This window comes from Tachypleus tridentatus, chromosome 2 (assembly GCF_004210375.1).
Source record: "Tachypleus tridentatus isolate NWPU-2018 chromosome 2, ASM421037v1, whole genome shotgun sequence".
NCBI lineage: Eukaryota > Metazoa > Arthropoda > Merostomata > Xiphosura > Limulidae > Tachypleus > Tachypleus tridentatus.
The window spans coordinates 119,605,081-119,628,688 of NC_134826.1; the positions used below are offsets into that span (position 1 = coordinate 119,605,081).

Genomic DNA, 23,608 nt, shown 5'->3' on the forward strand with positions numbered 1-23,608 from the left:
CTCAGTACTACAGAAAGCCTCTGTTTTAAGCATTAAGAAAAATGGAAACATATTAAAACCAGACTTTAAGATATATAGATACAATGCCAAAAACATTCCAAGTTATACTGGTGCCAAAGGTGGTCACACTAAATATAAGCACTAAAGAAACTTCAAAATATTACTTGTAATAACTACAAATTAGTGGCTATTTTGTGTATAAACCTTCTTGAGGTGTTCTAATAAATCTGCATGTTACCATCCTTTCAACTAAAATTTTTAAACATTTAATTACCTGAAAGAAGCTCTCCTAGAGGTTTAGGTTCTAATGCTAGAGTTTTCACTTTAGCCTTTTCCATCACTTCTGCTTCAATCCTTCTACAAATATAAAAATGATTTTAAACCAACTACAGAACACATGTATTACACAAAATATTCAATAAGTTAATGTTCTTCCTATAACTGAACAATGCACAATCCAAAATCAAAAAAATACTTGTGAAATTTGAAGTGCTTTTATAATTACATTTGAGAAACTAATATTTTCATATTTTATTGTATCTTTATTTATAAGATGAATCAACTCTGGTAACTTCAAATTAATTTACAGATGAAAAATTGGCAAGGTACTTACATTTATTGGTAACCAACATGATATTTAAAACTTTTAAATGAGCTTTCATATAAAAACATAGGTTTTTACAGAACACATATATCCCTAATATCACATGATTAAAACCTATAAATATTGCATGCATAATAATATATACATACATTAACTGCTAATTTTGAAACTTAGTGATTTTAATAAATTTCAAAAAGTTATTCTATCTATTACATATTTTGCACATAATGTGGATAGTCCTAAATCTTACATTTAAAATATCAAATCAGTTGAGGTTTTCAGAATCTATTTAAAAGTTGTCTAAAATTATTGCCTTATTATGATTGCTAGTAAAATTAGGTTTCTACCTGTGTATGGCTTGTGCTGCTACTGGTAAAGCCTGCCATGCATTCAGTATCACCACACCTTCATAGATCTGATTACCATCAGAAAAAAAACTTCACACACTTTTTTAAAACAACTGTCTTAGACTTTTTCATGACCACATTTACTGGGATAAATCAACTTTAAAATAATGATCCAGTTTTAGATCGATGAATTTCTAAGACCAGATTTAGTAGATAGAACAGTTTTCAAGTACAGATTTACTTAAAGATAAAATTAATTCCAATAAATATATATTTACTAGGAATTACAGCCTTCAAATAGTAATCCACTTTTATATACCATGAAATTTCAATACAGAGATTGACTAGGGAGAATAGTTACAAAACATGTCAACTTTTGAATACAATATAATTCAAAGACAAAAAATTATACTAATTGTTACTGATATTTTGTTTTTATGATTTTTAATTATTTGATTATGAAAATTTAATAATCCCTAGCTTTTAAGATTTAAAATGAATTTCTTGACTTTCAGATTCCTCAATGGTCATCTAACCTATGTATTTAACAAAAATGACAAATGATTTCACTGAGCATAATTAGCTCAGGAAAAAAAATAAAGTTAATAAGAAATGAGAACAGTGTTATTACTATACATACTAAAGTAACATGTAACAGTATAAATATTCATTATTAAAACATATCATTACCCACAACACTCCATTACTGCATTAATATGAAATACCTATAATTTATAAGCATGCAAAGTTCTAACAATTATGATATGGCACATTTTTCTTGCAACATTGTAACTTTTTATCATGCAATTTAAAAATTACATTCAGTATTGTTTACACTACTCATAACATTTTGCACCTAGCTAAGTACTGTACCTCCTTAGGGCTTTGACTAATTCATGTGCTGATATAATTAGTGACAAGATGAGTATAACAAATAAGAGTTACCCATAGGTGTTACAAGTTCATCAATCTAATTTCAGAAATAAAGTTTATTAGTCATGTGCTGACAGCCAAATGAAATTCAAGAACAAAATTCATTAAGTATAGTAACAGAGAAAGCAATATAAAAATGTCAAATTCCAATAAAAAACTTTTATACATTCAAAATAAAATATAGTTTTTGCAGAATATCAAATACGAAGTTAGTGTTATATACATTACAGTTACTGTGTATTACTTAATAAGCCATATAAGATTAATTTTATTCACCCAATCAAACACAAAAACAATTTTAGTTACCAAAGTAATATACCATTGAGAATTAACTTTATCATACTTGCAAAAGTACCCGACAGTATTAGGCTTAAAATGTTGTGTCATAAATAGATCAGTGGCCCCCCTTTAACCATTTTGAGCCATAGTGTGAAACACAATCCATTCATTTGATACAAACATATCCTTGCTGTATGCTGCATTAGATATCACTTTCATTTGGTATCAGTTTCACAGATTTTACTATCAATATCCTCAGTTAAGCCCTCATTATGTATCATTAAGGCAGTAAAACTAAAATGGATGCACATTTGAATCATTCATCCCAATATTTTTTTTTCACTTAAGCTTGATTTTTTAGAAGGATTGAGATCCAAATGTGTTTGCTTACCAAATTTCATTAATATTGGTTTAGCCTGTTCCTCACAATTTAAAATATTTGAAAAACAGTTTGGAAGACAATCCTGCTTTGTGTAAATACAGATAACTGTTTTTACATTTGTGAAATTTAACTAGAAAATCCTCTTACACTAATAAAAACATTTCCAGTCATTTCAAAGGATACAGGAAGAACAATTGTTTCACTATACCCTGAATCTAAAACTACAGCTGAAGAGATTCCAAGTGTGAAGAGAGACATTAAATGACTTGGGACAAACAAAATTGATGGTACCTGAAAAATAAGTTCAAGTAATATTAATAGTCAACATATATATTTCCAATATTTATATAACTGCCACTGTTGCAAACTCTCTTTGTTAACTTAAATATGGTCTAAGAAGGTCAAAACATTGTTCTGTACTTTATTTTAATTAAAAAAACATTTTTACTTCAAGTTGGTTTCTCATCATCATGAATTACTTTAGGTTTTGAATGTGTAGATGAGTGCCCGTGTGGTGTTCGTAATTTTTAAATATCACTATATATATAAATATATATATATCATTTTTCTTACTAAACTTTCTCCAATTTTTAGGCCTTTAAAGAAAACAATAAGAAAATAGCTAATTTTACAGTTATGTTCATAAAAGTCAAAATATTAGAAATTAATATTTGACTTCATTATAACTGGGTGAATAATTAGGTTATCATCAATATGTCCATGAAAAAGATGTGCAGGTACATGTCTGTCTGTCTGTAATTTATATTTGTAAGATAAAGAAACCTACCATTAACTCTTTCACAATTGGCTCTGTACAATATGCATATATTTGTATGTATATATATTTTTGCACACATTAAATATTTATACTTTTGATGTGTGTCATCCCAAAATTTAGTAGACTTCTAGTAAAGACTACTAGTACTTTGTACACAAAAACAGACTTTTAGTGAAGATTTTCGCTAAAGAATTGTTCGTGAAAATAGTCTGTTTTGTTACTAGTCCAAGTGAGAAGCGAGTTCCATGTTATGATCAAAACTACTCTTCCCAAATATCTTTTGTATAATTTCTAAAATCTCTTGAATACATTTCAAATGTTTGTTTATAGTAAGACTTTATATTTTATTTGTTATTTTCTCTACCCTAACTAAGTGGAGTCTGTAGATTTCACCAACCTTGTAACACCATAATAAAAATTAGGAAACAAATACAAGTTATGTTTTTTTCACTCTATAATGACTACTCAAGAACACAAATAGCTGAAATAATATAATATTATACATTTATATATATTTATTATTTTTATTATACTGACCTTACAGTCCTGCACAGTTAATGTAACAGAACTTGCATTCACGCATCATAAGTGCACTTATGTTACCATATCCAGTAATATAAAAGTGACCTTTAGCCTTTACTAAGTCCCTCTGTCCTGGCTACGTTATAGTGGACTAATACTGTTTTGTAACATAGTCATATTTACTGTTACACAAAAAGTTGGTTCTGCTGTTGTTGAGAGCAATAATATTTAGACTTGACAGTTTACACACTCAAAAACTCCTACTGATGTTATTGATTTTTCTTGACTTGATAGTACCTCAGAGAATTTCATTGATATATCAAAACTTTAGTAACAATATTTACAATTCTTTTCTATGTGATTTTTCACTAGCTCGCCTCATAAAATGATGTACACACACATGCATCTTATTACTGTCTGTGATTTCTATTTATAATGTACGGAATTACTTCATTTCTACGTAATTTTCTTTAGCCTGCTTCATTATACATGCACATTGACAGAAAGCAATACCCAGGTACACACCTTTATGGTTTAATTAGTATGGGTGCAAAATTTTTAAGATTCTTGATTCTTTCCTCTTGGAGCTATGGTAGTCATATATTCTTTTCGATGTAGTTTCTGCTAGCTTTCCTCATTAGAAAGATGTGCATGCACATGGATCAGTAACAATACCCAGATGCACACTGCACAGGTGAGTGTCTGTCTGTGTCCACATTATTTCTATTTGTAATATAAAGAACCACTTCTTTTCCATGTTTTTTTTACTAGCTTGTCTCATTAAAAAGATGTGCATGTGAAAACAATTACAGTTAAGATGAGAACAACACAGATGCACATCATAAGGGTCCACTTAGCATGAAAGAAAAAATTTATATGTCAGGTTCTTTCCCCTTGGAGTCATAGTGGACACATACTTTTTCTACGTGGTTTTCACCAGCTTGCCTTGTTAAAATATGGACATGCAAACATGCATGTGAATAAGTAATTATACTCAGGTGCACAACCTCAGAGTCCACTAACATGTGTGGAAAATTTCAAGTTTTTAGATTCTTTCCTCTTAGGGTCATGGTGACCACATACACACACCCTTTTATTATTATACATAAATATATTTCAATAAAAGTAACAAGTTCTTCATTTCTCTAGATTGTTTGAATATCATACACATAACAATAATATTCAGTAAATAAATAGTTCCATTTTAGTCATCATAACATTTTATCATTTACTATGCTCTCTAAACCTGTATAGGTTAACCTGATGTATTTTAATAGAAAAAAATTTCCATAGTTTGCAAATAAATATAACTTAGCATAAAAACATTACTGGAAATGAAAAGAGTATCTAAAGACACTACAAAAATTCTGAGATCTATGGCTTTTTCCTAAGTTTTATAAACTTTCCACTAAGTTCTGTTGATCTATCTCCACAGCAGCCACATCTGACCATTCTCTCAAAAAAACAACAACAAATTACTTTTCACACATCATATTCAAGTTAAGTTGACATTAGTAGTTTATAGTCTGCTTATCCAATGCTAGTTATATTTTGCCTGAAACTGTTTTCAAAGCAGAGTTTCATCAACTGTGTTTTGCATTACGTGATGCAAAAATCCCATAAAAAACAAAATCTTGAAAATGATATCCTCAACTGCTAATACCTTCTTAGTAAATATAAACCTATGCTTCAATATGGAAATAAAAATTCTAAACAATAAATATGTATGATGATTGTAAGTGAGATTCAAAGTTGTGCAGAAATTAAAGTTTGAACAATTTTATACTTTTCCTTGTGAAAATAAATGTTTACAATGTAACAAAATGTCAGTTATAAAATACTTGTGAATAAAAATTGTTTAGTTAAATTGTAAAATGTGATATACAGGTGTGCATTTAACACCTGAAAGCTGCTCACTGGCCCAGATAGAGTTAAACATAAAAAAAACTGTAGTTTTTTTTTTATAACATAGATATTTACTTCCTTTTAATGAAACATTACCTATTAAAAACAAAATGATTTATATAGACAAAATAATAACAATGTACTATAAGATTTTCAACAATAAAAAATATGATTATTAATTACTTAAAACCTTGTGTTTAATTATTATTTCTCTTTAATGATTTAAACAACAACAACAGTCAATAAAATTTTTTAACTCCATAGAAGTAAAAAAATAAAACTACACATAGATGTGTATATCCTTACCTCAAAATGACAGAAGAGAACTTTAGCAAGAACCTCTCTAAAGTCTGTTTGACATAATATAGATTCTACAATAACAACTCTTCTGTCCTTTGGATTCACTACAAGGTATCTGTAAAATCATAGATAATTACTAAGTTTTGAATAAAATGAAACATCACCAATTCAAATTTCAAAGGAAATCAGAAGCATAGAAATGATAAGTTGGCACAATAGGTTTTACTTGAGTACACTGATCTAAAAAAGATGGTAAATCTCTTTCAAAAGGCAGTAAAGTGAAACTATTCCAAAAGTTCAAAAGGTTTATTTGAATTTTTCATAAAACTGCATGACTATCTGTACTAGCTTCCCCTAATTTAGTAGTGAAAGACTAAAAAAAAAGAAGATAGATTCTAACAAATAATGGGATTGCCTGTCACAATATAACTATCCATTGCATGTCAAGTGCCATAACCACTAGGCAATACCAGATCCTATTTCCTAGGGTTTTTAATGAGCTATCTTATGCAAATTTTTTAAAAATTATTATCCTGGTAAAACTGGTAAGTGAAAAATTAGAAAGTTAATAAACACATTGTTTTCAAAACTGAAATTGTTATTTGGCAAATTTATGCTCTGAAAACTGTCAAACTGAGAAACAATTCACAAAATGATATGGTATGTGATGATAGTTTGAATTCTTGCAAGGCTATGTAAATGATGTTAAATGTTAAAATTAATACCTAATTCATTTTAATTTCTAAAGACTTGATGTGATTTAAATTGTCCAAATTGCTTCCATTACCTTCCTAGCTTTTATGATCTAACTGTCTCCCTAATACCGAATTTTGTCAGTGTACTTATAAAAATTAACTAGCAAAACAACCTATTCTGCCTTAACACCTTCAGTACAAGCACAACAGATAACATACAATTACAGACACAAAAAGCAAGAATATTAACGCAACTCAAAAAACTGGATTTCCTATAGTTGTTTTCACATTACACTCTTTTTTAAGTGTCAAGATTTAAATACAGCATTTCATCCTTTATAGCTCATCAGGAATTAGACAACGTTTTTCAACACATTAATAATTTTTTTTCTATAAAACGAGTGTTATTTGCCTACAAATAACCAACATGTTGGCTTGAATTTCACAGCACTTGCATCCAGCTTGTTTATTTATTTAGTACCATCAGAAGAATAAGATACAATGCAAAATATTCAATACATTATACTCATGAATCAGCCTGATAAATTCAAGCTTAATCTTGCTAAACTGAAGTAGACCTTCTCTTTAAGGGTCACATTGTCAATCAAATATGTTTAAGAGTTGTAACTGTCCTGATTTTTTTCTTCACATATTGTCAACATTTGGGAGAGTTGCTCTTATTCATATATTAGAATGTATTTTAATAAAATATTCTGAGTACATCACCTGCATTGGCTTCCAACAGTTTTCTTTTTTTTTCCACTGTACTAATTTTATTTACCAGTTTTTAACATACAACTGTTAACATGAAAAATGTTACACTGAAATTAAGTGAAAATTTGTTTTAATGTAGGCCCCAATCTAAGCTTTTGAAGGCAAATGGTTGCTAATCACTTTTCTTATTAGCAAATTTGGGGTTGCTAGTAGCATTACAAGTTTTCCACAAAGTTAACAGTGTTTGAGTCAATTATTTCACATGCTAAATGTTAATAAATAAATATGCATATGTTCTAATTACACACAAGTCTTTTGTACCAAGTGTTTTTAAATATTTTCAAACATTAAATTTTTTAATTATTTCACAAATGTTAAAAGATGCTTCATTCAAGTCCTTCTTAGTTTAACAAGCAGAACTACAAAAATAAGCACCAATATGACTGTTTGCAAATTTGAGCCCTGTATTGAAAGTAGATCTAGCCATACTTTTTAAACTAAGGCACAACTCTGTGCATGACTCAGGTTACTCAATACTACTAGAAGCATGAGGTTGACTGTAGAAATACTAACATTTTGGCCCTCTTATTAATATTAGCTACACAAATTTCATTAATTCTGATAATAGACTGAAAATTATGTGTTCTGAAAGAAAACTGATAATTACACTCGACCAAAAGAATCTCAGAGAGCACAGAAGTTTCATTCCTTTTGTTGGAAAAATATTTAGATTACCCTACTTTATTTTAATCTTCTCCTACTCTAAAAATTAATAGAATCACTGACAAATACACTTACTTAAAATATAACATATGAAGAAATTCTTTCAGGATAAAATATAGTTCTTGTCTGTCCTTGAAGTCCCACAGATTACTTAGCTGTTAAACAACAAAGAAAAATAGATTATCCAAAAATATACTTTCATAGTAGTAGTACCAAGCAAAACATACAATGTAAGTTCAAGGTTCTTATCTTCTGGCTTTAACAACTTGATTCAGTTCTTATATTTGTATATTATTTATACACAAAATATCCAAGAGTTTCTCACTCATTCCTACCAGACACATTATGAAACTTAGTGGTTTCTTATGGTGTGTGCTTTAAAAATATTAAAGTTACTAAGAAATCACTTCATAACCTTTAAAAAAATTAACACCTGCCACATGAGTCAGTCTAATACGCTGATTTTGGTTCAAAAGAAACTGTCATTTCAGAAAGGTTTAGATGGTTTTGATTAGACAAGGGATGACGTTTGGTACTATTTTAAAGGTTTAGGTCACAGAACAAAACCTCAAAAATACTACCATACTAAACCCAAAAATGCAATACTGAAGTTGAAAGAGATGCATGATGGATTACAAGTTAATTTCCTAGCAATTCTGAAATTAAAAAAGCCATTTCTGCAATGAAGAGTAGATAGAATGATGGCACAATGCCCAGTACAGTATCATATAGATTTTACCATGTCATATTTTCATTAATAGTTAGTTTGTGTTTTGATTACAAAATCATGCCAAGCTTCGTTCATCAAGATCTATCAAAATAAGTCTAAATCACTGGTTTCCAGCATAATCCCCTGTTGATCATTCTTGGTTCAGTATTATAATATGCTGGGCTGACTGTGTGGCAGGTGTTAAAAAAGTATGTATTTGTTCACAGAATCAATTTCTCAGAGCTAAATTCGTACTTTCTTTTGTTCATTTAGCTCATGTTTATGAATTCTATAAACAAATATTAATGTATGTCATAATTCTGAATTTTTGTTTTGAATTTTTTCATCACTAATAAAAATATATGTATACGTTAGGCAAAATATCAAGTAGCTAAATTATACAATAGCATGTTAAAATGTATATTTCATTACTTTTTCACTCAAGTATAATTCATTTTCAACAGCAACCCACTAACAGTCATTTTGGTAACTAAATGTCCCAGTAAAGAACACAGTCTCCTGAATCTATTTTTATATAACTCTGCACATTACTTATCAGCATCAGTCATTTAGAAAAGAATAATGACACATTAATCAGCAATTAAGCTCTGACACTTCCTTTGTTATAAGTCTTATGATATTCAAGCTTGATCTGATAATTCCTAGAACTTGATTTTTGGACATCCATGGTATACAGAAAATAACTAAAGAACGTATTTTATATAAGGTTTTCTCATAGAGTTTACCTATATATCACATAAATCACAAATTAAACATTCTATATGAAATTTACATTTAAAAAAAGATAATTTTGAGTTTCATATGGTTCATTCAGAGACATTTTAATGGTGAGAAGCTTATAAAATATTTGCCAAATCATCTAAGTGTCAGTTTGAATAAAACACCTGCCAAAACTTGAATTTGGATCTTCCTTAAATCCAGTTTACTAATAAAGTGAGCTAATGGCTATGTCATGAAAGTATTTCTTAATCCTAAAATAATATGTCTCCTTTGGAATAGATGTTTACAATATATTGAATTAATCATTCCAAGAGTTTTGTTATAATGGTTCAGTTTTTATACTAAACTTCCTGATTTTGGAGAATAGTTTCTATACAACATGCAAAGGATTCCTGTGAAAAACTAATGCTTTAGCCTAAAAAAACTATTTTTTTGTAAAAGATCATCCAATACGGTATATAACAAAATACTCGTTGATTTTAATAATGAAAATATTAACAAATTTTGCATATAGTAACATCTTGTTCAAAAGATTAATGAACGACTCATAGAAATAACTGTATATGTACTACTGTCTTTATACCCAATCACTGTTTTAAGAAAGGATTTTAATAACTGTGACAAAAACAAACCTACTACAAATACTATTCTTATTATTTATTTAAATTAAAAATTACTGAAAACATTTTTAATTACTAACCTATAGTCCACAAGGTACATTACATGTATAACACTACCTCAAAATAAAGTATGCTCTAAAGGACCTTTTTCTCTAAAATAAGACTGCATACTTTTTAGAATAAACAACACTAGCTTTCAACTGAAACAATACATACCCCATAGCTTGAGATTACTGGATTTCTTGATCTATTCTACTTTACATTTATGCAGATTTTCTAATTACCTTTCCTGTATGTGAATTTTTCACTTGGCTTGGAATAATCCAACGAGGACCAGCTTCACGAGCAAACCCACATCTAAAAAAAGTCAAATGTATCCACAAAAATTTACAAATCTTGTAATATAATAAGCAATAATGCTTGTTTCATTAACACTACAAGTAAACTCATAAAAGAAATTATCTAATATTTATAAAAATTGATCATTTTATATCAACACTTTTTGTGATTGAAAGACTCATTCAATGTTCTTCTGTGATCTAGTTAGTTCACAGGTGGATTATATGTGTGAAACAGAACAAACTCTCATAATGTATTCTTAAGTGAAGAATAACATTTCGATGTTCTTAGGTTATCTTCATATTGTCAACCTGAAAGGTTGAAACGTTGTTCTGTACTTCATTTTAATTAAAGTACTAATACTCATACCAACCACATTGAGAATATATTTTTATTTCAGGTGTGTTTCTCACCATCATGGAGAAACTCTCATAACATATGGATTTGCACATTTCATTACCTTTTCATTTCAAAAAAATCTTTGAAACTAATGATGCTTCTTGAAAACTGAAGTTTAAACAATACACTCTCTCACATTGTCAGTAAAGGCACCAAATTACAGTTTCTTAATGTTTGTTTACAACATACATACCATTGTTGAAATAAAATATGTTGAAGATGAAGCACAAAATAACAGTTAGTCATGGGTCAAAAGCAAACACTTTTTCTCTGTAACTGAAAGTGTTCAGTAATGTTGACCTGTTGAATACTGACATGAACAAATGTTTAATTTTTTTAATAATCTACTATAATAATATTAAGTTGACTTTGTTTTTTAATAATTTATTATAAACTTATAGTACTTAAATGGTAAAATCTGATCAAAACAACAAAAGTTTCCAAAACACAGCAGGTTACCCATCAGTTAGGAACACAAAAACTTTCACTCTGTAATAAAGTTTGACTAATGCATACGTATTTAACATAACTATAGTTCGGTTTGTACACAGTAATGGTTTAGCTTATGAAAGGAAGAAGGGAGTAGGTGCATATGTGAAAACTTCAAATTGTATCCCCATAACTTGCTATCATGAAAACTTTATAGTTCCAGAAACAAACTTTTGTCACCAAACTAAACTGATAATGAATATCATTATTTATTGAACACCAGAACATGTAAAAAAAATAATGAATAAAAATATATTTTCCATTGGCAGGATATGCATTTAACAAGAAATCAACTGAGAGATACATGATGCAAATTTTAACATTTTTCTAAATTGAAAATGAATTTCCAATAATTCTTGACACCACTAACAATACAGCTATTCTTTGACATCAGTTTTGCCCATCTAATCATTGCTCTCATGTGCTCTAATCTTTAATACCCCACTTAAATACTCTTGGCAATATCTAAATTTGCAAATTTCTCTACCCTTGTATCTGCACCCTCTATTCTCATACTGTATATAAGCACCTCATCAAGATAATGTAATCATTTTTCTCGACAAAGTATTGGTTACAGTTTTTTTTAACAAACAAATTGGCTCTAAGTTTTACTAGAAATACATTTTCAGAATAGGAAAATGTTAATTTTCAAAACATACCATTTGATGACAACATAGATAGAATCCAACATTAAAAAGATTGAGGAGCTGGTGCAGACATGATATATACAGAAAATGTCTGCATAGAACAGAAGTGTATCACAAAAAACGTGGTATACAAGTGGAAGAACCACACTATATTATGACAAGTATGCTCTTTATCTGGAATTTATTTCCTATATCAAAAGTGGAAAAATACATGAGTAATAATCATTATAGCCATTCCAAAACCAGATAGACAAGGTTCCACAACTTGGGGTTGGAATTAGTGGGTCTTGGTCCCTATATCCCATACTGGTGACTAAGGTTATTGGACTACAATGTCATATATATATAAAAATAGATAGATAGATACTTTTGATTGGATCCCAACCTGTAGCCACATCAGTGATGTGTTTTCCATAGTCAGAATTACAATGAGAAAGTAAAGAATACAAAAGTTGACAAACTTTCTCCTCCACCTGAAGAAGTCTAGAAGGAAACACCCAAGGTTCAGAATAACAGGATCATGTATGCCATACTTAACCAAAAGAATAGAATTCATCCAGTCTGAAATTATTAACATTCATTCTCACTCTTTAACCAAGTGGGCAAGGAGTATTCCACTTGCCCATGGAATTATGAAAAATATGGAACATGTACTCAACCAAGCACCTATAATGGGAAACACTATGTGCTTAGAATTATGAGGAAATAATGAAACTCCTTCCATGAACATTATACAAGGCCAACATTGATCGAATAGAAGGACCATGCACACCCTAACTGGTAGATAGGTATTTCATGTTTATTGACACAAAGCTTCTAGGCTATCTGTGCCAAACAAGATGTAGTATACTATAATAGTATATGGAAATGAAGGTAAAAATACATAAAATATGTAAAATTAAGACCTGCCAGGAAAACTGAAGCATTAGGTTCAAATGTGCTGTCAGTCACCTGAAGTTGGCCTTTCCAGTCCTGTGTTCAGGTTAAAATAAAATTAAAATGTGCAAAAGAAATCATGATAAAACAGTGTATGGTCCAATAAAAACCTTAAGTTAAAAAGACCAATGGCTTTTAAAAATGTAAAAACATGAGTGAGGCAGTCAGTATTACCTATGACACTGGCTGATGTCAAGGGCAAACCTACCTTAAAAATATGTTTAAAATGGCATCATCATTCTTGGTTGTAATGACGACATGATAATAAAATATGTATGATTGTGACCTGAGTGCCACACAGACCTCACATTGGTGCATCAGTACAAGATTAAAGGAAGTGGTGAGTTAAAAAACTGTGACCAATGCGTAGCCTAGCCAAAACAACTTCCTCCCTTTGATCTTTATAGAAACAAGATGGCCAAAAGTAGAAGAACACATTATAATACTCTGGAGAAAATGCTTCTGTCCACAACACCAGTGACTGTAAACTGGATGTGGTAAGGATTCCCTAGCTCCACTAATAGGAACTGGGGGGTTAATGAATGCTGGGGAGCCTCAAAGAACAGTGCTCTGAAAGCAATGCAATAAGTGAATAATTTTCATAAATTTTTAAAAGCAAACCAACCCCAATTTATTCAATCCAATAATTAGAAGAAGCAAGTAAAATCCCCTTTAGTTTTACTCATTATAGTCCATGATAGTATGGTAATTCTACCTGGTAAGCACCAAGACAGTCTTATGGAAAACCTCATTTCTACAGACCCTGATGTAACCACTAGTAAAAATAACCAAACTGACTGCTCGTGTGGAATTGGATTGAGAGAAGCACACCTGTTTGGGTAGCACTCATCATAAATTGGGATCCAGTGAAAGCAAGATGTAAAGAACCCAGGGAATTAAAAGGATAAGATTGTGACAAGAGTAACTCTCCCCCTTATAATCCAGCAAATGTTAAAAATGACCAAGAGATGTGGGGAAAAAATCCTCAAAGCAAGCTGTCAGAGCATGTAAAGAAAGTGCACAAAATGTATTGAGAGAATCTGAATGCCAGCCCATAAAATGTCTCCAAGTGGATAAAAGAAACGAACAGCAAAAGAAAATGTACTGAATATGATGAGATGTAACTCAGAAGAAACTTCACTAAAATTTGCAAAATTAATATCTGGAAATCCATCTCCAAGGAAAAGGGGAACATCAAGTAAAACTAAAGTATCCCAATGAATATGCAGTCAAAACAATTATCACAAAAGGAGGTAAAGTTGATTATATAACACTCTGAGGCCTAACAGGCCAAAACAAATTAACAGATTACAATCAATTGCCAAGGTGAGAAATAGATAGCAAAAGAATAGCAGAGATGGATGTATCATCTTCCCTAATTGTCAAAGATTTGAAAACCAAGGACCTATCAGATCTTAAAGGGAGAGAGAAAGTCCTACAAACATGCCAATGTCAACAACTCCAACTTATAACACCAACACATCAGTAGCCAAAAAACAGACTTCCACCAAGAAGCAGAAAACCAAGGTAAGCAAAATAGACAAAGGAGCTTACACAGACTATCTATACCATCACATAATAAAACATTAAAACTCCCAGCTTGAAAAAGAAATTGAGGAAAAAGTAGAAACTAAAGAATTCCTCCTTACCTCCAACAAGGGAAGAGTAGACTCAAAGGGGACAAAGAAAACCCCCAAATCTCACAAATCCAAATGATTAATTAAATAAAAGAAACACGATTCAACTCAGACCTATGAAATGTTAACTTCATAAAGAAAACAGAATCCAACTTCTTCCCAAGCTCAAAAAAAAAAGCAACTTCATAAAATCTAGGAAAAAATATCCCAGGACAAATGAATGTCTCCATTTCTCAGCAGATAAAAACATGGACAGCCCCAACCAAAATTGATCTCCCTAACAGTAGATAGATGCTAGATGGCAATACAAGAGTGTGTGTGTGTTTTTTTTTCTTGTAGTAAAGCCACATCAAGCCATCTACTGTGTCCACTGAGGGGAATCAAACCCCTGATTTTAGCATTGTAAATTTAGAGATTTACCACTGTCCCAGCATGAGAAAAAGAGAAAGGTCAGGTTAGCTGCTTTACTGAAAATAATATTATCGGTATCCAAACCACATATATCATATCTAATTTGTTGTTTAAATTATAATTATACTTAATCTACAAGGTGGCACAAATATCTCAATCCATAATGGAATGATGTGTAACCCTTTGTCAAAAAAAAAATGTGACCAATGCTTTGTTGAGAAAAAATGATTACGAGGATTGAGATATTTGGAAATTAAATATTGCCAAGTGCATTTCAATGTGGTATAAAAGTCTGAAGCATGTGAGACTAATGCCTAGATAGGCAATGCCAAAGAATAGCTACATTGTCAGCAGATGTTAAGTATGTTTTGTAATAAGTGTGTACTCATATGTTCATTCATTCTTTAATAAACATCTAGTACAAAAAGCCAGCACTGTCCTCCTCTGCACCCAAGAGGAATTATTGTTATTCAATCAAATGACCACCATTTGATTTTTAAAAACCATCAACCTTCAAGTACAGTCAAAACATTATATCTAGTTAACTTATCTATTACTTGTGTTCATACTATATTTAAAATGCAATAATTTACCTTAAACAAACAAACAAAATTAGTGCAAGAATAATTTCATGTGTCCCAAATATAAACATAGGTAAGCATCATTTATTTTATACTACTGTAAGAACATTTTAAAATAGTATATATTTACTGATTTGGTTAAAGCTACAATATAAATCAAAATAACATATTGTTCCTGATATGATCTTCAACAGAATTCTGAAATATTAAAAGCCTATTCACTGATAATTACCATTAGTGCACACAGACTTTGAATCAAAATCTAGAAACATTAATAATTTTGAAAAATATGACCCAGCAAACTAAAACCGTACATATCAGGTCATCCCATAAGTAATTTCCAAAAATGTAATACAGAAAGTGCTTCATCATTTCTGTCTTTGTAGAAAACTTTAATGACTAAAATATGTAATAGGACATGTATAAAAAACAAATAAAAGAAACTAACCCAACTTCACTTTTTCAGATCATTAATCAAATAAACCCTTATGAAGATAGATGTGTCTGAAGAGCACATTAAGCATATAATGTTTTATGAATTTAAAAAAGGCAATAGTGCAGCAGAAACTACATGAAACATTCAAGGTGTTTATGGTGCAAAGTCTCTCATTGAAAGAAAATGTCAAAGGTGGTTTCAAAAGTTCAGATCAGGTGACTACAGCTTAAGCAATGTGCCACATTCAGATTGTCCTGTTGAGTTTAATGATGACTTACTGCTGGCTGCACTTGATGAAGATTGTACTGTAACAGTTGAAGAACTAGCACAGAAGCTTAATTCTACCCATTCAACAGTTTGCCATCATCTACAATAGCTTGAAAAGGTGTCAAAACTTGAAAAATGGGATCTCAGAGCAAGAGTGGACATTTGCACTTCCTCTGCACTCTAGTGAATGTAACTCACCTTTTTTGGACAGGTTATTGACTGGAGATGAAAACTGAATATATTATAAAAATGTTAAGCACTGCAGACAATGGTTCAGTGCAGATGAACTGTGCAAAGCACTGTCCAAAATGGACCTCTGCCACAGGAAAGTCTTGTTAACCTTTGGGTAGGATATTGTTGATGTGATCCACTTTGAGTTCCTGCTGCTCAATGTAATAATTACATCAGTTAATTGGTTGGTTTGGTGTTTTATGGCACAAAGCAACTAGGCTATCTGCACCAAATGTCTGGTAAAAAGTTAAAGTTAAATTAGTAAAATTCATAAAAGGAAATTAAGGTAAGACAAAACAAAGTTTAAAAAAAACATAAATAACATAAAACCAATGTTTACATGTAGTCTACAGTGATAGGAGAAAAACTACAGTAATACAACTTGTAAAGGAATTTCTGTAGCATAACTGTAATTATCATAACTTGCCAGGAAAACTAACAGGTAAGTTCAAAAACCACCATTAGTCACCTGAAGTTGGCCTTTCCAGTCTTGGTTTTGAGTTATTTGAAGTTACAGCCATTTTCTAATTTCATATTGAAATAGAAGGACTTTGATTCTTAAAAAGGAATCACATTAAAAAAAGGTCTAATGTATAATTTAAAACTTGAATAGCATTAAAAAGATTAATGACATTTAAAAAACTAAAAATATTCCCAAGGTGGACAGTGTCACCATCACCAATAACATTGCCTAACATTACGAATAAACCTTGGGACAGAACATGTTTAAATGGGTGCTGTCATTGAGAGTCATAACAACAGTAAGACAGTAAAATGTGGCTTGTTGTGACATGAGTGTTACACAGACAACACATTGGTGCATCAGTCCCAAATAAAAGAAAACAATAATTCAAAAAACTGTGATCAATGCATAGTCTAGTTAGAACAACTTCCTCTTTCAGATCCTTACAGATGCAAGACAGCCAAAGTCCAATATAGGGTTTTTATTGGAAAAGCTTGTTTTTGCATTTCTCACTTCAAGTCGAATGCCAGCTGGCATGGAGCCGAGCCTTGAATACAGGACCATAATCCATGTATGGAACAGGCACAGCGTTGATAATGCAAGAGCAGATAGATTTAGATGCAGTGTCAACAAGTTTGTTCCCACAAATACCAACATAGCCCAGTATCCAAAAAAATTGGATAGAAGTAGATGTTAAAGAGAAATGAACCAATTGGTTTTGAATATTGGTGAGAACAGGGTGTGAACTAACATGAAGCAATTCCAGGGCCAGTAGAGAACTAAGCTAGTCAGTATAAATACTGCAATTTGAGTACTGCTTAGTTTCTATGTGATCCAGGGCAAGAGAACTGGCATACAGTTCAGCAGTGAACACAGAAGCTGTAGAGGGGGCTCTGCGCACAACCACTGAACTACGACAAACCATGGCTGAGCCCACACAGTCACCTGATTTTGAATCATCTGTATAAATAGGAATAGAATGATAGTTCAAAAGTTGTTCAGCAAATAGTAGACAGTATTTTCAATCAAGAGTGTCTGCTTTCTTCAGATGATTTAAAGATAGGTTACATTTGGGGACTGTAAAAAGCTTTGGTAGAAGGGACTGACCAGTGGACACAGCAATGTTATCCATGGACAGACCCAATTCATCCAACTGCACCTGGATACAAAGGCCAAAAGGAGCAATGGCAAATTGTCTGTTCTGAAAACGTATGACCCATCAAGGAATGAAAACACAGCCCTAGGTGGGGTGCTTTAGTAAGGAACAAAGTTTCAAAGCATATAATAAAAACAGTCTTTAAGGCCGAGGTCCTGATAGAGCCACAAATTAGTGATTCATAGTAGAGTTTCGATCAAATAAGAGCACAATATATCTTTAGCATAGAACCTCGATCCACTCCCCAAATGGTGGAAGAGAGGACATGGAGGATGTTCAGTGCTCTTGTACATTTGCCCTGTAGCTGCTTGATGTGTGGTATAAAGTATCCCAGGCCCATTTTCGAGCCTTCATGCCATGTGGTAGGCAGGATTCCACCAAGAACATCCAACTTCCACTGGGGCATGCAAGTTGGATAGCATCGACCATGGCCAGTCTCTCTCAAAATTATAGGAAAATGATCGCTACTTTGTGGATTATTGTTAACCCTCTATGAAAAGTGGGAGAATAGTGAAGAGGAGAAAATTGAGAGATTGATAGCAGCACTTCTCCAGAGGATTAAAAAGGGAGATGGCAACTGTTCAATGTTGCACTGAAATAAAAGAGGGCTGTTCTGATCAATTGTGAAGGTGTTGTGTTACACCAGGATAATGCACAGCTTCATACAGCAAGAATCACACCTGCAAAGATTGAAGAGCTAGACTGGGAAAAACTTCCACATCTTCCTTATTTCCAGACCTTACCCCATCTGATTATCATCTATTATGAAGTTTGCAGAACTATCTTGATGGAAAAGAGTTAGGAACACAAGAATATGTCAAAAATACCTTCTCTATATTCTTTCCCTCCAAACCCCAAGAATTTTATAGAAGTGGCATTCAGAAGCTTATGAACCATTGGCTGAAAGTTATTAATAATAATGAAACCTACATTATTGATTAAATAACATTAAAAGCATTTGAAATCCTTTCTCTTTTTCTGAACCTAAAATTGGACCTTACTTATGAGGTGACCAGATATTTCAAAAGTTACTTCTATATTGTTTATATTTACTTGCATTTATTCATAATAACAAGAAATATTTTTCTTTCATATTTTTCTGGGGGAAGGATTTTATTTGTTATCTGATGTGTTTGAGACATATTTATATCTAATTATTTTTTTCACATTTCTCATCTTCCATTTTAAGATTAATGGATTTGAAACCAGTCTAAATCTATGGATAATAACAGTTCTCTACAATCTGTTGTCTTTTAAGTGTTTACATACATAAAATATTAATATAATAATGACATTTACTTGTGTTAGTTTAATATTTTTTTCAAAATTTTAAAACTGTAACTTAGTTCTTTTTAGTCAATTAATAATACACCTGTTAGTCACTCTCTTTTTTTCAGTTATATTCAGAAAATATTAATCATAAATATAATGTAAGTGCACTTTAAATTTATGTCATTTTCATTATGATTCCCTGTTCTTTGGGCCAATGACCCTAAACCTCACATAAGGGAAGGACAGGGGCATAACATGTTCCTTATGCTTAATTCATCTCTCAGAAATGTGGGTAACAAATGATTTATTTGGTCCTTTAAGGATCTCCCTGCATACTCAACTTCCAAGAAAAGGAAAAATTAAACACTATAATGTCTTATACTTTAACATCTGGCATGTAAATTCTTGTCCTACTCCTTGTGTTTCTATGTTTCTCACTACAAACGTAATCACTATGCCTGTTAAGAAACAACTGCCCATTATATACACTTGATGATCATCTTCTTCCTCACTGCAAGCAGCCAAAGGTTAAAATTTGTCAGAGAATATTAACTAAACCTGTCTCTATAGTGCTAAAAATTTCACTCCTAAACATTCTTCTAACCAGCACTCTTCTCCTTACCTTTTCTTGCAGTAACCTTTACCAAACCTTATCCACTGCTTTGTGGCAGGATCTTCCTGATGGTGTAGTAAGTGAAATTAGTTATCTTCATATTATGTTGTTAAATAGATATAAGGGACTATACTCAGATTAACTTTTATTTTAATATTAGGATTTAATTTTTGTGCCTTAAGATAAAAGTACATTTTATATAATTTGTTTATATATCATCATTACTAATATTGGCCTTTTTATGTTACATAATATTAATAATGTTTAAAATTAAAGCTCCTCTTGTCCCTCATATCATTATAACTTTGGTGTCTGTGATGACTAGAAATCGAAATATGAACTAAAACCTGAAGGTTAATACATTAATATTATTAATAATACTTAATAACAAAGACCTTATCATTACTGTTACGCTTTTAGTGGCTGGGACTAGGAATATAGACTTCAAGTCGTTAGTCAAATAAAAACATTTCGCATAAGCATTGAACTTGCAGACCTTCCTATATTTAAAATAATTTGTGAAAATCACTAATTTGAACAGTCTACCACTATCAAGTCGTGACGTAACCCTTGAACATAGATCTAAAAGGAGGCCTAAGTTACTAATTAAAATCGTCTGTTTTCTAGGTTTCAGTTTACCGTCAAATTTAATTTCATTTATCAGTACACAACACACAATAGTTTTCTTACTTCGTGAATGCATGTCCAATATCCAGAATTACTGTATGTTTCTCGGCAACAATTCCTATTCCTTCGTATAGAGGCATTCTGTCTCACAATTTATTCGTTTAGCATACCAAAGATGCCTATTAACATTACGGTCACCATAAACAAAATCACTAGTGACACTATCCTAAAGTGAAAATAAATACAAAATAAAAACATTATTAATAACAATTATTATGTGGAAGTTAAATCAAAATACATTTTTTTGTATAATCCACCTCGATAAATAAAACTAAAGAATTAACGTTGTGATTAATAATTTAATTTTTATTTCACACCATAGAGTAACGTACACACACACTGAAAATAACATTTTCTAGTTTACTTGATCAACAAAACACTTATTTTTCCGGTATCCTTTAAGCATCTGGTGTAATTATTGTAGTGTAGTCATACAGTTGCTTAAGAATAAATGAGGGAAAGGAAAATAATAGGGCATTGCAGAAAAGTAAAGTCTCATATATGAAAGGAGCAGAGATTAGAGAACGAGTTTTCACTGATTTGAAAAGCATTTCCAATATAACTTTGCAAGCAATTAACTGTTGCAACTTTATTTATACAAATTACTTTTCCCTTTTCAAAATTTCTTAAAATTTTGTTGTGTTTTTTTAATTTTTAGTTTTAGTTTTCAACACATCATAAAACAGCCGAGAGTAATGCAAGAAAGAGAAATGAGAAAAAAACCGTTACAGATGATGAAATACTAGGATGAACATAAAACTGATGAAGTTTTTGTTTAATGATATATGAGATTAGCAGGAAAGTTTGATGTGTACACTTTTGTAAGCTTTCATTGTTACTTTATAATGACCTTCAAAATAATTCATATTTGTCATTATTCGACTCTAAGTGAAGCAACTCAAAGTACGAAAGTCAAGCGCATTAGAGAATGTTGAATTGAGTGTCTATTACACCAGCTCCTAACGTCCGTGGCCAGTGGATTCTTACATATCTCTTAGAACTTTTGTGATGTATATTAATTTTAGCCCTAGTGGCATGAACAATGATTTCAGTCTGCGTCTAGTTATTGAGGCACTTATATATTTATTTATACTTGTAGATAAATATTTATTTTTGAATCATCTGCAGTAAAGCTGCATTTTGGACTCCTAATTTACCTGTGAATTGTCTCTGAGTTACAATGATTTGATTGTAATATGGTGAATTGAAGCTGAATTAACGTAAATTCAGTTTTACAATAAGTGAATAAAGCGATACAATATGAATAATGCCACCAATTGTTGTATTTATCACCTTCCTTTTTAAGTTAAAACAAAAATAAGCTTTTTTTACTCAAGCATTTTCGGGTGGATATATAGATATATACTTATATGTACGATTATGATAAATATTAAAAGTAAAGAATGGAAAAACCGAGAAATGAAAACAAATTCATTCAAGACGATACAAGGGTGAAGTGAGTGAAATGAACATGCTCGTAACGAAGCAGTTATGAGCCTTTAAACATATGATTGCAGTATAGGTAATGCTGGTAAAATATTAAAGAAAAACTATTGTATTTATTTTATGTACATAATAAACATATTATTTAAAATATGTGAGTAAGTGCATATTCTTGTCCGTAAACAAAATATTATTATAGGTTACGCGTTTAAAAGCACATTTTAGTTTAATACACATGCCCAGTTTTGAACAGCGATAATCTTGCTTTCTGAATTGCTACACGCATTGAACAGGTTGCAAGCGAAGTTTTTGTCATTAGACTAGAATAAATATTACACACTAGCTGGGGTACCCGTACTCTGGACGGAAGTTATGTAAATTCATGATTAATGAAAGGTTATCTTAGGATATTAAAAGTTTTGTTTTACATATAATTAAAAACAACAAAGCACCCATAAACAGCAAAACACAAAAGGAAAACCGTAAATGGACCCAACAAACTTTCATGCCAAATTTGGTGAAGATCCATCAACAGGGACGAAATAATGGTAAAAAAACCCGCAAAAACTCTCGAAAACAGAAAATGCAAAATTGAAAATTTGTGTGTATTTCCTCATGAACCTAATGAGCCACCATACTAATTTTGATGAAGATCCATCCACATTCTGTAAAGTAGTTGTATGTATTTATGACGTCATATCTGTACCCTGAAAATGGAGAAAAATAAATCCGTGACGAGACAGTAAAATCGTGACCACTATTGCAAATCTACATACACATAACATAAATGTTTCATGAAGTTGGGGGTTGCACATCGCGTAGTAAAAGGTTTTCCAGCATCATTCAAGCAAGAGTTCCATTATAATACGATTTGTTTTTAATTTTACTTATAAGCTATTAGGATGTTATGTAATTCTTCGAGTAGATCTGAATGTATTTCTCGAATGTTAATCATGTCCACATGTAAAGATATTAGAGACTCTTTACCTTTTTTTTCCCACAGGCTATACTTAATGAAGTGAATAACTTAGAAGTTTAGAAACCACAGCAGAACTTAAAGCTTGTAATATAACGCTAAGCAAAACTAAAACTTTCTGATTTGCTTTGTTTGAAGTGTGAAGTCTGCGATGCTCAATTTGGTACATACTATTACGAATTTGATATACAGTTTAACTCTGGGTTGTTTTCTGAAATACTGTGCACATTTAATACAGAGAAAACAATAAAATTCAAAATAAAATGCCTTCTGAAAACTTGTAAGTTTTATTTAGTTTAATTACTAAACTTCTACATATCTTCCAACAGTTAACAATAATTAGTTAAATTCTGCGTTCAAATTCTGAGCACAC

The 23,608-nt window shown here is 31.1% G+C and overlaps 1 protein-coding gene across 1 annotated transcript in view; it reads right to left on the reverse strand.

Annotated features, from left to right (window-relative positions):
- Positions 1 to 20,979, reverse strand: part of LOC143244947 (actin-related protein 10-like) — a 39,437-nt gene extending 18,458 nt beyond the window's left edge. The window contains exons 1-7 of the mRNA XM_076490542.1: positions 20,820 to 20,979; positions 10,537 to 10,609; positions 8,258 to 8,337; positions 6,057 to 6,165; positions 2,729 to 2,836; positions 952 to 1,019; positions 275 to 357 (exon numbers count right to left, since the gene is read on the reverse strand). Coding sequence (XP_076346657.1) covers positions 275 to 357; positions 952 to 1,019; positions 2,729 to 2,836; positions 6,057 to 6,165; positions 8,258 to 8,337; positions 10,537 to 10,609; positions 20,820 to 20,896 — 598 coding nt within the window. The 5' untranslated portion in view covers positions 20,897 to 20,979. The remainder of the gene's footprint in view (positions 1 to 274; positions 358 to 951; positions 1,020 to 2,728; positions 2,837 to 6,056; positions 6,166 to 8,257; positions 8,338 to 10,536; positions 10,610 to 20,819) is intronic.
- Between the last annotated feature and the right edge of the window lie 2,629 nt (positions 20,980 to 23,608).